This window comes from Protomyctophum bolini (assembly GCF_963924005.1).
Source record: "Protomyctophum bolini genome assembly, chromosome: 12".
In the NCBI taxonomy this organism is placed as follows: domain Eukaryota; kingdom Metazoa; phylum Chordata; class Actinopteri; order Myctophiformes; family Myctophidae; genus Protomyctophum; species Protomyctophum bolini.
Genome location: NC_137873.1, coordinates 17973434 through 17988804, shown reverse-complemented (window position 1 = coordinate 17988804; position 15371 = coordinate 17973434). Strand labels below are relative to the sequence as shown.

General features: G+C 41.1%; 1 protein-coding gene across 3 annotated transcripts; it reads right to left on the bottom strand.

The window, feature by feature from the left end:
• Positions 1-887: 887 nt before the first annotated feature.
• On the bottom strand, positions 888-14672 carry ro60 (Ro60, Y RNA binding protein). 3 transcript variants are annotated; one of them, XM_080777470.1, is made up of 9 exons: positions 14571-14672; positions 12389-13008; positions 9835-10055; positions 6718-6864; positions 6378-6515; positions 6153-6269; positions 5562-5678; positions 3617-3763; positions 888-3493 (listed from the first exon to the last, which is right to left on the bottom strand). In XM_080777470.1, exons 2-9 carry the CDS (start codon positions 12987-12989, stop codon positions 3341-3343), a joined length of 1641 nt encoding a protein of 546 aa, XP_080633596.1. In that variant the 5' UTR covers positions 12990-13008; positions 14571-14672; the 3' UTR covers positions 888-3340. The 3 variants fall into 3 exon arrangements, with proteins under 3 accessions (XP_080633596.1, XP_080633595.1, XP_080633597.1); XM_080777469.1 differs by having other exon boundaries at positions 14575-14655; XM_080777471.1 differs by lacking the exon at positions 14571-14672 and adding an exon at positions 14379-14560.
• Between the last annotated feature and the right edge of the window lie 699 nt (positions 14673-15371).

Here is a 15371-nt window from a genome sequence, read left to right as displayed (position 1 = left end):
ATCAATCAATCAATCAACTCCAATTTTAGCTTTGCTGACTGACTAGCCAGGCAGTTTAAGTGAGTCACCCCCTCTGTAGCTCGGAGCTACGTGAGCGTATAGGGCCTGAGGGAACGTATCGGGGCTCAGCCTATACCTACCCCTGAATTAAGTAGTTGGTCTTGACATTTTTGGGCCAGGAGAACTCCCCGAATATCACCTCGTCTCCTTGAGTGATTATCTCTTTTTTCTGGACGTTGTACTGACGAAGAACACTCAACACGTGGCCCGCCATGATTTCACCCGTCCTCTCATTTCTCACCTGTCTGAAATCATCTGGATGAGTGGATGTGGATTCTCCGCATGAAGTTCTTGACGAAAAGACCACGCCCCCCGGCTCACAAAATAAATACGTTTTGTGTGCGTGTGTGTGCGTGCCGCGCGTGCGTGCGTTTAGCTTTTAGGGAGGGCTGCCAACAACTTAGTTGAACCAATAAAACATTATCTTAACCAGCTATATCTATGAATATAAAGATAGAGTAATAGAGTATGGTCGATTACAATCCAATGAGTACAATAGGCTACATCTGCAATGCGGTTGGATGTCTTCTTCCTAGATCCTGTCAAGGATTGTCAGGTAAAACAACTTAAAGGACAACTTTGTTTTTAGTTTTTTCAACCAATAAGGTTAATGTTATAGGTTGTTATTAGAGAAAGTAAAAGATGAGTGTCATTTATTTTTTTCATTTGCTGCTTTAGTTTTAGTGATTTTAACTATTTTTGACAGGGGGGTGTGGGCATTCGAACATGGGGCTAAATGTGGATTTCTTTACATTTTATGTTTCTTTTTTTTACTATAACCCAGATGTAATTTCCTGTTTGTTTTGTCTGATAATTACGTCATAAAATTACGGGTGTGATTTTTTTATTGTCACTACAGCCAAATACATGTAATGCACGGTTGGATACAAGAGACAATAATGAATAATACATTCTTCTGTGACATAAAATACTGAATTACAGTATAGGCTACCATTTCAATTGAATAGGACACGAATGGAAAAATCCGCAAGTACCTTTTTTTTGGTGGACCAAAGTGTTTGACTGTACAATAAATTGTTCATAGCATACATGGGAAAATTACCTATCACAGTTACAGTGGTCTGGAATTGGTTTGTCTCCGCTGATAACACCATAAAAGGGACTGCCTGACACTTTCAGTGAACGCACCATGCCACAATTACTGAACACTAAACCACTGGTTCTCAACGTGGGGTCCAGGGAACCCCAGGGTTCCTTGAGGGGGTTGCAGCTAAGGACCGATAGTTATAGGAACCAAATTGACCTTTTACAGGTCTGTAGTATCTCTGAGAATGTCATTATGTCAGAGTTAAATGTACCGTGTAGATTGTGGTCCCAGAGATTTAACAAAAAGGTGGTCTATGCCTAATGCATATCAAAGTGGGGGTCCTTCCTTGAAATTAAAAATGTTTGAGAATCACTGCATTTAAGCACCACTGTAGCTTCAGATGTTGTTCCCTGTGCTGAAGTGGCCCCTGAAGCCTTTGTCGTATGGAGGTGCTGGCGTACAACAGAGCATTAAGTAGGCAAGACACTGCAAATATTCTAGTATCCTTAAAGGGGTACTGTATAAAGCATTGCAATTTAAATATCTTATATTGTTAAGTGTGTATTTCCAAAACGTACATTCAGTTGCATCGATTACACTAGAAAGAAAACAACATTCTAAGTTAGTTTTTTATCACTGACATTCTTATGTTGTAGTTTAAAAAAAACTAAATACTATACAGATAAAACTAATTTACTAGCAGCCATCAGTGTTGGTAAACTGTTGTTAAATAACTTTGATTTGACCTGTCAGAACAGAGTAATACAGTAAGTCCATTGGTGATGCATAGAAATTAGACTACTGTCGCTAACGGGAACAATTCCATCTTTTACAATAAAACTCCCATTTATAAAATGCAGTCTCAAACATTGGCATTGTTGCTGACAAAGAACACAACATAACCAGATTTAAAAGCACCAAGGGTATTCTAAAAAAAAAAAGAAACTCCTCCATTTGGAATCTTCAAACGACCAAGAGATCATATTGGCATTTGGGGTGCTGGGTTGTACATGTACATACACTACCAAAAGCCTCTCATCTCATTCTAGAGTCTAGACATTATTATTTACTAATACAAAGACCCGTTCTTCATCTCTTTTAGGAAGATTTCCATCAAACATAGACATCAAGCTATTTTGTTGCTCCTTGCAATTCCTATCCTGTTTTTGTACTACTAATTTAGGGGAATAAATCATGTCCAACGGCATAGACTAAAAGTCTTTACACATCACGGGTGTGAAGAATAAATATGAAAATTGCGAGCGAGTATTCATATAAGTTGATGCCTTTAGTCGTGGAGAAAAAACAATCTAGTTTTGAATACAAATTGTGTCTCTTTATCACTGCTTAATATTTGCATTCTGTGTGGATGTACTCATGACACCAACAGTTCGAAAACATACATTTTCAAACAAAATGAATCGCATGGAGACGAAACAAAAACACCCCTGATGCATTAAATACCTTAAGAGAGAAAGGTTTTAAAAGGCCTCTACCTTCACATTGGATTTGCAGGTCATGCCATAGAAACTACAGCTAATACTTTGACCTTCTATTTATTGTATATCCTTATCCTACACCTGTGCTAAAGCCTATAACTTTATACTTACATCGCCTCTCCACTTTCCAAATGGATTCATCTAACAGTAACTTTAGAGAAATTACTGGATTAATTTCATCTTCTCCGTTTCACAAGTAGCGCAATTAAACATTGTATCATACATTGTACGGTTTACATTAAAAATCCTGTCCAACAGTATGATATACAATGGCATATCATGTATAATATTTATCGCGTCCTTCCCAAATTTCAGGAAATAAATGCACATTAACATTTCGAAGAGTGCGGTCCAGCCTGCTGGATGCTTGTCAATTAACCTGTCATCAAAATGATATAAAAATGGAAATCAGTGTTGTTGTAGATATCAACCTCATTTGGATTAGTGCTGTAAGGGCACTGTAACATGCCTGATTATTTTATAGGCATGTTATAGTGCTATTTTTGGGCACTGAACATAACAGATCTATAAGCTCAACACATCGCAGCTCAATGTGCCGAACGTGTCACAGTGCGACGCATTGACCTTGTACATCTGCCGTCTTCGCTGCCCCAACACCCACGTGCAGTTAAGTATATCTCAGACTTAACATGCCAAGTGAGCCAAGTTTGTTCATCATTGTTGTGTCCACCTCGCCTCTCTGTTTTTGCACTGGTGTCAGCCTTCAACCAGGTCAAATCAGATCCTGGGCTAGGTTACGGATGACGCTCATAGCTCCGAGGTCGAAGCCGCACATGCTCAGCAAACCTCTGTCTTCTGTGTCTGCGATGGCATGGCCGATGGAAGTCAGACCACACATCACCATCTTGGAAAAGATTCCCGAATTCTGCAGGTAAAAAAAAAGAAAGGGGCAAAAACCATGTTGTATTAATGTAATCCTACTTCCCTTAAAAAGCCAAATCTAAAACGTGGTAATATTGAGGAAAATGTTAAATTTAAACGCACGCACTTGTCTGTACTTCCTCAGACTCTCCACGGGGCTGGCGGTGAAGCTCCAGCATGGGTTGTTGGTTAATACGATGAACATGTCCACCGCCTTCTGGTTCTCTGTAGCCCACGTCATGGGGAGAGTGCCGTCTGTCATCCCAGTGGGAATCTGAAAGAGATGGGTGCACGTTCATCAGATGGATGCAATAGAGCAGGGGTGCCCACACTTTTTTGACTTGAGGTCTACTTTTAAAATTGCCAGCTCAAGGTGATCTACCAACCAAAAAAATATTATCCCATTGCTTAAAATACTCAAAATAAATAACATTAAGGCATACCATAAAGCTGGTATTTATTTACCAGCTTTATTTTCTTAAAGTTACTCTTTGTAATAACGTCAATCAATTTCAATTTGTAATAACATATTGCTCATAAAATGTTAATGTTAGTATCACACATAAAAAGCATAGACAATCACATGAAGGAATAATGCACTCAACTCAACCAGAGCAGAACTCCTACCACAGGACTCTGGCAATCAATTAATAGGCCTACAGTTCCAACCACTATATTAATGGAAAGTATTTCATACAATTTAAGTTAAAAATAATCTGAACTATCCCTTTAATCAGATGACTGCTTGCAGCCTTGCACTGAATGGAGTCCGTCAGCGCTGCGTAATCCGGACAGTCACTGCTGACAGCTAGTCTTAATTAAACAGGCCTCCAAATGATCGTCCGTTAACGTGGAACGATATTTGGACTTAATTATCTTCATGTGGGAAAACGCTGATTCACATAAATATGTGGAGCCAAATAACGCTGTGAGCGAGGCTGCACAAGTCCTGATGTTTGGATACTTTTCCTTCACGAGTAAGTTCCAAAACTCTCCATCGCGGGCGTGCAACTTTAACTGTATGTCAGCCTGCAGTGCCATGATCTCATTCTCCAACGCAGAAGAGTTCATGTTAAAAAGTGTTGCTATTTTCGAGGCAATGGAATCAACATCAGCTTCTGAATGGGAAGCACATGAATGTAGCGATGGGCTCGAGTAAGGCAAACGCAGTTGGACTTGGAATGTGACATCGTGAAAAAATAATCTTCTTCCCACTCTGCATGGAAGTGATATGTTTTAGGCTTCTTTGCCGCGCGCATCTTGCTATATGAACAATGATGGATAGATATCCTTTTAATTTGTTTGTTTAACAACATAACAGACCCGACGTTCCCCACACTTGAAAACAAGGCACTGCATTGTGGGGGGTTTTAAAGCCGCCGCCTGCCCGAGGCGAGGATTGTTTTTTTGTTTTTTTTCATGGCAGGGCCAAGCGGTCTACCTGCGCAGCACTCGCGATCGACTGGTAGACCACGATCGACGTAATGGGCACCCCTGCAATAGAGCGTCGCAGTCCCGCCCCCTTTCAGAACGAAGAGTGGCCCAGGAAATGATTCTCCATACATTTTCTCCATAGGCTTTTCAATAAGTATTTATTTAAAGATGGTTACGCCACGGACAAAGCCAACTCGGATCGTGACAAATCATGACAATAATTACTATGTTTTGGGCCGATCAAATAATTAGTAAGAAGAAAAACAAAACAAATAGTGTTGTATCCTGCCTTTATTTTCTTCTTTCAAATTATTTGATCGGCACAACATATTGTGTTTGTTGTCATGATTTGTCACGATCTGAGTTGGCTTTGTCCGCGGCGTAACCGTCTTTATATAAATACTAATATATAATGAATGGAGAATCATTTCCTGGGCCACTCGTCGTTCTGAAAGGGGGTGGGACTGCGACGCTCTATAGTTAATCAAGCTAATCAATGATAAAACATTATCTATAATCAATCATTTAATAAAATAAAACAATCAATTAATAATCAATCAATATTTGGCATATCATTGTCGATTTTCACACGACACTGCCGTACAGCAAAGTATGAAATAGGTGGTTAACATGCATACCTTAACCAGTTCAATCGTTGCTTGTGCCAGGGTCATGTCAGCAGCGATGGTGCATGGGACGATAGCTCCTTCGGAGTACGCTAGGACCTGTGTATCCACTTCTGTCCTTGCAATTAACTGTTGCATATACAAAACAACACACAAAACACAACAGAATATTGCATCATTTCAGGCAAATAACACCAGACAAAGCCTGTAACAGTAAGTCTAATGATTCATGTCATGGCGGAAATGTACGTAGTATGTAATGTATGTACTGTAGTACAATCAATTCATTAAAGAGAATCATGGATCATATGGAAATCGTCTGAGCTCCCAAAAAGTAAATGCCCCTCGAAAACCAGGGCCGGCATAGTGGCAGGTAGTACCACTTCAAAGATGTAACGAATGAATGAATCCTGCAAGTTTCAAGTAGTTCTTGGAATACTTTCCTTGGTATGTCCATGCTTTATTCTAACTCAGGAGCAGCTGGTGAGACTACTTGATTCGAACAATAACATTCCAGCAACCGGACATGGATATTAATGGACTGGTTCTAGAGAGGTTACTGAGGTTACTCAAACTGTACGTTGGGTTTTAGAATTGGCTTACCATGGTAATGGCTGCGGCAACCACTGCAGTGCTGACCGACGTTCCTGGGACAACGCTGCTCAGCGATGTGCTGACATCCACAGCCACGGCAAACCGTTTACCCACAGGCTCCACATTCTGGGGTCGGAAAAAAAGAAATCAAGGAACACAGCCACATGTCAGGAAATACTATCGGCTACCAGTTGTCCGTAAAGGTCAGAGGTGGAGAAAATCAAAGCATCTTACCATGAAACTCTTGTAAAAAGCAGTGTCCAGGGCTTTGAGGATACTAATGTCCGGCTCCCATTTCACTTTACCTCGACAGTTATGGCCCCGTTTGTAGTTTTCAGAGGCGAAAAGGATGGTGAAAGGGTGGAGCTTCGCCTGGTGGGTAGTGGACAATGACAAAATGTAAAATTTCTAAAATAGAAGCTCACAATGTGACGTGTTGTGAGCTTATAGAGCTCATGTGCTTAATGCACATATTGCATTACTTTGACAACCTCCAATTTAACAATGAGAAATTAAAGGCATAAAAGCCCATGCAATTATAACATTTTAGAACTTATTAAGTAGCTGCTGTAACCTTCTTCAGTGCCGCCTCACTCTGGATTCTTTCACAAACTGCCACCATGTCCCGGCTTCCAGGCTCCAGAACTTTGTCAGCAGTCATCTTACCCAAGATTCTCAGCACTGATTCCAGGGGCATTTCCTTCAACAGAGCCCGCCATACCTTCAGAGAAAGCAGAAAACCTTAAACTTAAACGCACTTTGTTTAGGTAACCCAAGACGGTGCATTTTGCTATTTAGTGGGGCTGCTGCGTTAGGGAGCATTAACACAATCAGTGCCGGGATTCCTTCAAAATAGAAGCTCTGGGGTGCCGGAAAGACATGGCCGCTTTTACTCTGAAGCCCGCCCCCCGGAAACAATCCGGAAGAAAACCGGAGAAATATTTTGTTAGCTTACCTTGGTCTCTTATATCGCTAGAAGCTCCAAAGCATTCATATTTTGAACGAGAGGCATGTTGAAGTCAGAAATGAAGCGTGTAGTATATCCATCAGATCAAAACCACGGAGCGCCCTGGATTAGGAGAGACGAGGCATTCTTTCTACCGTGCTAACAGCTAATCGAACGGTAAGCTAATATGAAGGCAGAGTGAAGCTACGGGTGCCTTAGAGTAAAAAAAAAAAGGAAAAGAATCTGAATATTCTTCTCTCGCCTGATATCATTGAGGATGCACATGAACGTGTCGAATGGGTTCCCTAGGATGTGTGGAGCCGTCCTACGGACGGAAACGGTTAATGAAAACAAGACAGTCTTAGTAACATTGTAGCTTACTACAATATTGACCTAACTACTATACTATAGTTAGGTCAATATTATATAACTAGGTGTGAGGACTATCCATACTGACAGGCCTATCCATATGAGTTGCTGGATAAATCAGTTATGTATTGTGAAAAAGGAAGAAGAAAAACAAATAGCTTGTGGGCTTGTCCACTATTATTGGTGACAGTCATCTCCTTTGTCCAAATGGGCATCTAGATACTTCACAAATAACTAAATTATTGCATCTCGTCTGGACTATTGCTGTATTGCTATATTTAGACCTTCCCCCGCCTCGCCTGTAAATTGTCCAAAATGCAGCTGCACTGCAGTGCAGTGCATAGTGCCATCACTCTCTCCACCGGCTCACTGTTCACTTTAAAATCCAATATATGATCTTGCCGATTGCTTTCAAGGCTCTTAATGGTTAGGCCCCGACCTTATTCTCTTCTTATCTTGTATCGTCATGACTAAGACTAAACGGTGACAGAGACTTTCCAGTTGCTGCTCCACGATTGTGGAACCAGTTGTCTTTAGATATTAGGGGCTGGATTTTGAAGGTGCGTTTTACCATGTGGTAATACATAAATTGGCCTCGCTCTGCGCACAATCGTATTATGAAAGCCTTATCAGCCTTGAACGCACACACATATGGAATACGACGTTGCTGAATATTTTAGCATTGTGGGAGTGTCCATATGTTAATTATTTTCGCTTTGCGCAATTTGCTATTAAGCCCCTTGACCTGCGCATAACGATTAGACGTGGGTCTAGGCACATCATAAACGCAAAAAGAAGATTAAAGCACTGTTTGATTTTACACTTGAGCGGCTCTGGGACGCTGCTGGAGTGTTGCCAAGTCTGTTTATTATAAGCGGCTTCTTTTTCTGTAAAGTTGCTTGTAAATATTGGTAGTTGTGGTTGCTTTTCTTGTTTCTAAAGGTTTCTCCTAATGTTGTTTAAACCAGTGATCCTCACACAGCACATTCCCATGTCAAGGATCCCCAGATGAATGCATTTGCCCAACTAAGGACGGCTAATACAAAAATGTAATTACATTTTTCCAAGATTACTTTTGAAAATAGCAGATCTACCAGCTCACAATCACATTCATTCATTAAAACTATGAACTCTGACTGCAGGCGGATATATAATGATCATTATAACAATGTGCAAGAAAATATTTAAAAAGATGGAAGAACTTTATTATATTTGTGGACAATCAAAATATGTTTTTTATTTTAATGTGGTGTCATTAAAATTAATCTGTATATGGCAGACTCACTATATAGAAAATAAAAACATGGCACTTCATTTAAAATAGGTTACAGACCCCTGTTATATGCGCTTATTTTGGGATTATTTTTATAGACCTATTTACTTGTTTCTATGAGACATGGCAACAGCGCAGCAAAAGACGCATCCATTCTTTTTGAAAGGTTGAGATTAGAAACGACCATAATTATTTCATTTCTCAACCTTAAAAAAAAATAAAAACATCTCCATAATCCTTGAGAGGTTTGCTTTCATACGCTGTATCACACTCGATTCAAGTCTTCTTCAATAAAATGCTACGAGCGAAGACCATACCATCACGGGCATACGCACCACGCATTCAACTCATTACTCATTTCAAATATAATATAATTATAATTTAAATTAAAATATAATTTTACTGGTGTTTCTCAATAGAAACAACTTATTTTGAGGCATGAAGGTGACAGCATGCAGTGCAATAGGAATAATTAACCCAAATGTGACAAAGTCATATATGTCATGTCTTCTATGGTGCCAGCCTGAAGAAATGTAATATAACGATCCCCAAAGTGCGCATTCCGTATGTGACATCAGCTGACTGGTAAAGAAAATAGTAGGGACATGTTGATTGGGTAACTCTCAAACACGCCTTAAACACTCCCATGACTAATTCAAGGCCGTTTTGCGCACTCCACGGGGTGTCGAAAGCGCTTCTTAACATGCTTAAAATTGCAATCTGCATGACATACCTCACGCCCCCAGCTCATATTACTGTAATAGGTAAAACGCACCTTCAAAATCCAGCCCTAGGTGTTCCTAAACTCGTTTTACTACTTTTTATATCTAATAGGCTGAAGACACTTTTATTCACTGGCTGCGTACACACAAGCAGAACAAGCAGTCATGCTTGTGTTATTGCATACGAAAATGGGCATGCATCATTGAAAACAACCCGTACACTATGATTTAAAAGGTAGTAAATGTACTGTTCACAAGCCTAATTTAAAGCTGGGCATGCAGCATTGAAAACATCCTGCAAACTATGATTTAACAGTACAGGTCACTTTGGCTAAGGCTCAATACTGACTAAGCTAGAATTGAAGCTAGAACACAACTCACATCTTTGGACTTCAAGTGGTTTGTCAGTAGTTGTTCCCTCTCCAGTCTGTGTTCCATAATGAGATGGACAACCTCTGTTTCATCACAGCTGTGCCTGACCTTCTCCACCACCTCCAGATACGAGAGAACTTTGACGACCTCTTCCAAGTTATCTTTGTCTGCATATGCTGTCTGGACTTCTGGCCATCCCTTTGTTACGTATTTACTGATCAATGCAATTGCTGAAAGCACAAACAACATGGACGTTGGTCACTCAGTACAGTGCTGTTTTCAAGGTGCCATCAACATAACAGGCGTTGACACTAAGGGTTGCCCACCTGCCCCAGACAGGTAAATAAAACTTTTGGGCAGATATAGTTTTCAGGTTGCCCAACTAAACAAGTGCTTGTTTGAGAGGGGACACAACTGTCTATAAACACAACATGAGATATCTATATCTGTGGAATGTAAAATAAGAGCACTGTTACATATAATGTGCTGTTTTCACTGTTGCTACACTTCACACATAAAATAACAAGTGTGAACCCCTTGTCATATTCATAGCTATGTAGGTATTTAGCATAACAATTGAGGTATTTTTTTTTGTTAAAAATAAATAAACGTGTAAAATTGAACGGTAATTAATAATGTACCTATCATCATTTTATAATGGACGATTTACTTTTCAGGCAAGTGGCAAGCAAACATGACCCATGTGCTGAGACCTAATAAACTCAAATACTACAAGAACATCAATCATCAACAGTATAACCAATCATTATATTTAACATTACATCCTACATTTCTTTGTTGGTTGTAATGTTTGAAATGTACTTGGCGGGTGAATCTTTTGGTTAACCTAACCCAGGGGTGCCCATTATGTCGATCGTGGTCGATCGCAAGCGCTGCGCAGGTAGACCGCATGGCCCTGCCATGAAAAAAAACAAAAAAACAATCCTCGCCTCGGGCAGGCGGCAGCGGCTTTAAAACCCCCCACAATGCAGTGCCTTGTTTTCAAGTGTGGGGAACGTCGGGTCTGTTCTGTTGTTAAACAAACAAATTAAAAGGATATCTATCCATCATTGTTCATATAGGAAGATGCGCGCGGCAAAGAAGCCTAAAACATATCACTTCCATGCAGAGTGGGAAGAAGATTATTTTTTTACGATGTCACATTCCAAGTCCAACTGCGTTTGCCTTACTCGAGCCCATCGCTACATTCATGTGCTTCCCATTCAGAAGCTGATGTTGATTCCATTGCCTCGAAAATAGCAACACTTTTTAACATGAACTCTTCTGCGTTGGAGAATGAGATCATGGCACTGCAGGCTGACATACAGTTAAAGTTGCGCGCCCGCGATGGAGAGTTTGGGAAATTACTCGTGGAGGAAAAGTATCCAAACATCACGACTTGTGCAGCCTCACTCACAGCGTTATTTGGCTCCACATATTTATGTGAATCAGCGTTTTCCCACATGAAGATAATTAAGTCCAAATATCGTTCCACGTTAACGGACGATCATTTGGAGGCCTGTTTAATTAAGACTAGCTGTCAGCAGTGACTGTCCGGATTACGCAGCGCTGACGGACTCCATTCAGTGCAAGGCTGCAAGCAGTCATCTGATTAAAGGGATAGTTCAGATTATTTTTAACTTAAATTGTATGAAATACTTTCCATTAATATAGTGGTTGCAACTGTATTAATTGATTACCAGAGTCCTGTGGTGGGAGTTCTGCTCTGGTTGAGTTGAGTGGTGCATTATTCCTTCATGTGATTGTGTATGCTTTTTATGTGTTTTATACTGTTAATATTTGTAACATTTTATGAGCAATATATTACAAATTGAAATTGATTGACGTTATTACAAAGAGTAACTTTAACAAAAAATCTCTTCTTTGCAATGTGGGGTAACTGAAAAGGTAAATAAATAGAATTGATTTTGAAACAGTCCAAATGCCTTAATGTTATTTATTTTGAGTATTTTAAGCAAATATTTTTTTGGTTGGTAGATCACCTTGAGCTGGCAATTTTAAAAGTAGACCTCAAGTCAAAAAAGTGTGGGCACCCCTGACCTAACCAATTACGGTTCACCATTCGTCGTTAAAATATATGTCACTCACAGCACATCTCTGTCTGTTCAGATCTTTGGTTTACAAATTAAACGAATAAAGTAAAAGAAGATTAATCGCATGATCTTCAGTGTTGCCAATGCCATGTTCATTTATTCTAAGCGATGGGTTTGGTTTTCTATAGAGATACTTGTAAATATTGGTAGTGGCAGTTAATGTTCTTCTTTGGACTTTCTAAAGCTTATTTGCTCATTTAGGCTTGCTCACTAATATTGTTTAAACCGTTCTCAAACATTTTCATGTTGAAATATGAAAAAATTGTGTGCCAGGACCCTCCATACAAGATTTGTGTTGTTCAAATGTTTCAAAGGTATTCCAAATGTTTCACATTTTAATTTCAAAATCTTTTGAAATCTACAAGCTCACATCGTTCACATTTTCAAATAGCTGATGTACATAGGTGTGGTCACGCGGCCTTCACTGCATGTCTGTTGTTGAAACTCACTTTCAGAAGCAGGCTTGGTGTGGGACAGTCGCAGCAGGTCTTGGTGGGTCCAGCCCTGTCTCTGTTTACATTTGGTCACCGCCAGCGCCAGGCTCATGGCATCCTGCTCGTTGTACCAGTGCGACACGGCTCTCCTCAGTGCGCGGCCCCAGATCCCGCACTTCATGCCTTCCTTTAGCTCCTTCTTGTACTGGACAAAAGCGAAGAGGTGAGTGGGACACGTGCACACCTCCTTCAGGGCTTCGAACGCCGCCTGCTTGGTCTTCTGCTCCGAGTGCTGGGAGCACACGGCCAGGGCGAAGAGGCACGGGTTGAGCGCGACAGCCCGCCCGTCCCGAGCGAAGCGCTTGACGTCTTCGACCACCTCGCAGCCCTGGCCATCCTGCAGCAGAGAGAGCAGAGTTGTGGCGCTCTCCATGCTGAGCTGGCTCTCCTCCCTGGCGGTGTAGATGTTACTTTCGGAGCCGTAACAGAGGAATCGTCGCAGTCTGGCAGTGTCCGACACCTCCCACAGGCAAGCGCCGTCCGCCGAGTTCAGTGTGTGGTTCTCTGATGGCGATAGAACATTGTTTGTGACTCCGATGCTTCCCGATGGCTTCATGGTCAGGACTCAAGGAGTACTGAAAAGACATGGTGGAGTTGGGAGAGTATTAGATTAGACTATGTTTCTATGTCAGTCGTTCTTCGATTTTTCAAAAATAGCAGACCTACAAGCTCGTAGCGCGTGAGCTTGTAGATCTGCTATTTTTCAATAGCTAAAGCATAACATAATGCTAACACCAAAATGGGTTAAACACCAAACCTCTTTGCAGAAAATAGCAGATCTACAAGATCATGTCCTTGTAGATCTTTGTAGACACAAATCGATCTTTGTAGACACAAATCGAACCAAATGGACCCAGATCTAAGATCTGCAAGTGGTCTAAAACCTCTAGCCTCCGTCTAAACGACTAAAGCAGGGGTCTCTCAAGCAATATTAATAAAACTGTTCTTAGATTGTGGTGGTCCCAGCAATACTAATACCAAACTGTTTGTTCCATCCAACTTCAACCGTAGTCGGGTCGCGGGGGCAACAGTTCCACCAGAGTGCTCCAGACTTCCCTCTCCAGAGCAACATTAGTGACTTCCTCCTGGGGGATTCCGAGACGTTCCAAGGCCAGTGAGTCGATGTGTTTCCTCCAACTGCGCCTTGGTCTGCCCCGGGGTCTCCTCCCAGTGGGACGTGCGTCGAGGACCTCCCTAGGGAGACGCCCGAGAGGTATCCTAACTAGATGCCCGAACCACCTAAGCTGGCTCCTTTCCAGGCGAAGGAGCAGCGGTTCTACTCCGAGTCTCTCTCGTGTGACTGAACTTCTCACCCTATCTCTAAGGGAGATGCCAGTCACCCGTAGAAGAAAACTCATTTCGGCCGCTTGTATTCACGACCTTATTCTTTCAGTCATGACCAAAACTTCATGACCATAGGTGAGAGTAGGAACGAAGATTGCTCGGAAGACAGAGAGCTTTGCCTTCTGGCTCAACTCTCTTTTCGTCACAACAGTAAACTGGTTGTTGTCCTTGAAAAAGTTGAGAAACTAGACCATCAGTATGTGTATGTGTCTGTAAGATTTTCTTCCATGTGTACTCTCAGAATTAAATAAACACTGAGGGGTTTACAGTGGAGACTGGGGTCCCCGAGGGTCCCTGGCCCAATGCATATCAAACTGGGGGGCCTTGAAATTAAAAGGAAACATTGAACTAGAATACAATAGCTGGGTATGCTGCCGTAGATATAAGTTAGAACCCCGTCCCCAACCCACCAGGCCTCCTTGATTCACATGCTAACTAGCTTGACAGAAATAGCTTCAGCTGATTACAGCCATGACTTCATCATAACTAAGACCATAGTTAGTAATAACACGCCAGATTACACCTGACACTATGTAATAACGCTGTTAATAGTCAGCAGCTGCCCGACCACAAGGTGGGACGCGTTTATAGGTAATATTACCGCACATAACGTAACGTCGACGACAGATGTGGTCCGCTTGCCTGGCTGGGATGGGCAGCTGGCAGGAGAAATCATCAGATTTTGGTTAAAACAAGTGTTCTGTTTGCTACAGGTGGTGTCTTTAATTTGCTGTAGTTCATTGTTTTGTGTATATAGTCAACACGGTTCTACTGGGAAATGTATTGAACTTACCCACCGCAATATATATATCTGCACGAGACTTTTTTTAATGTTGATGTTTTAATGGGTGTCCGTCCTCCCCAATGCATCCGGAGATTATTCGTTACACCGAAATTGGTGACCCAGACCCACGAGACCCTGATTCTGTGCTGCTGTAGTCCTCCGTAGAATGCATAATGAAAATTATTATTATTCTTTCATTATTAAATAATGCAATTAGAGTGGGTCAAACTGTGTTTGTTCTGTATTTTAATTTAAGTCAGGCCACACACTGCCCTGATACAGGATGTCTTTTATTAATACCGGTAATTTAATAAATGTACTTAATGTGCCGATTAGCGCCCTCTGGAGTTGCAGAATTCCATAGGTCACAATCAATGGTGAAACGCAGCAGCAAGGCTGTGCCGCGGAGGATGCTGGGAGACGATACGAGCTTGATCCAAGCTTAATTTATTAGGCTGCTCCATCGCAGCATGAGGGTGTCGTTCAGAAGAACAGATCTATATTACAACATGATACAAGCTTAGCCTCGATACCCAGGCTTTCATTTCGTCTGCGCGAAAGATGACAAGCGTGTTAGCTTGTAGATCTTCTTCTAACATCTATCTATGACCTCAAATAACCCTCCTGACAAGGAGCTGAACCTTTACCTTTACAGAACAAAATTAAATAGCTTTTTATGGGGAAAGTGTTGTTTGTATAGCCTATCCTTATATTAACATTATATATATAATTATTAACATATATATATTAACAGAAAGTAATCAATAAAATAATTAACAATAGTAAGTACCTGGAATATTTTATTTAATG

What these genes read in the sequence shown, in the direction of transcription:
- ro60 (XM_080777470.1), bottom strand. Translation starts at nt 12,989, where the DNA reads ATGAAGCCATCGGGAAGCATCGGAGTCACAAACAATGTTCTATCGCCA. An exon ending in ACCACTTGAAGTCCAAAGAT is followed by an intron (nt 6,865 to 9,834) that starts GTGAGTTGTGTT and finishes CTTTCTCTGAAG; the next exon opens with GTATGGCGGGCTCTGTTGAA. An exon ending in CAACGATTGAACTGGTTAAG is followed by an intron (nt 3,764 to 5,561) that starts GTATGCATGTTA and finishes CATCTCTTTCAG; the next exon opens with ATTCCCACTGGGATGACAGA.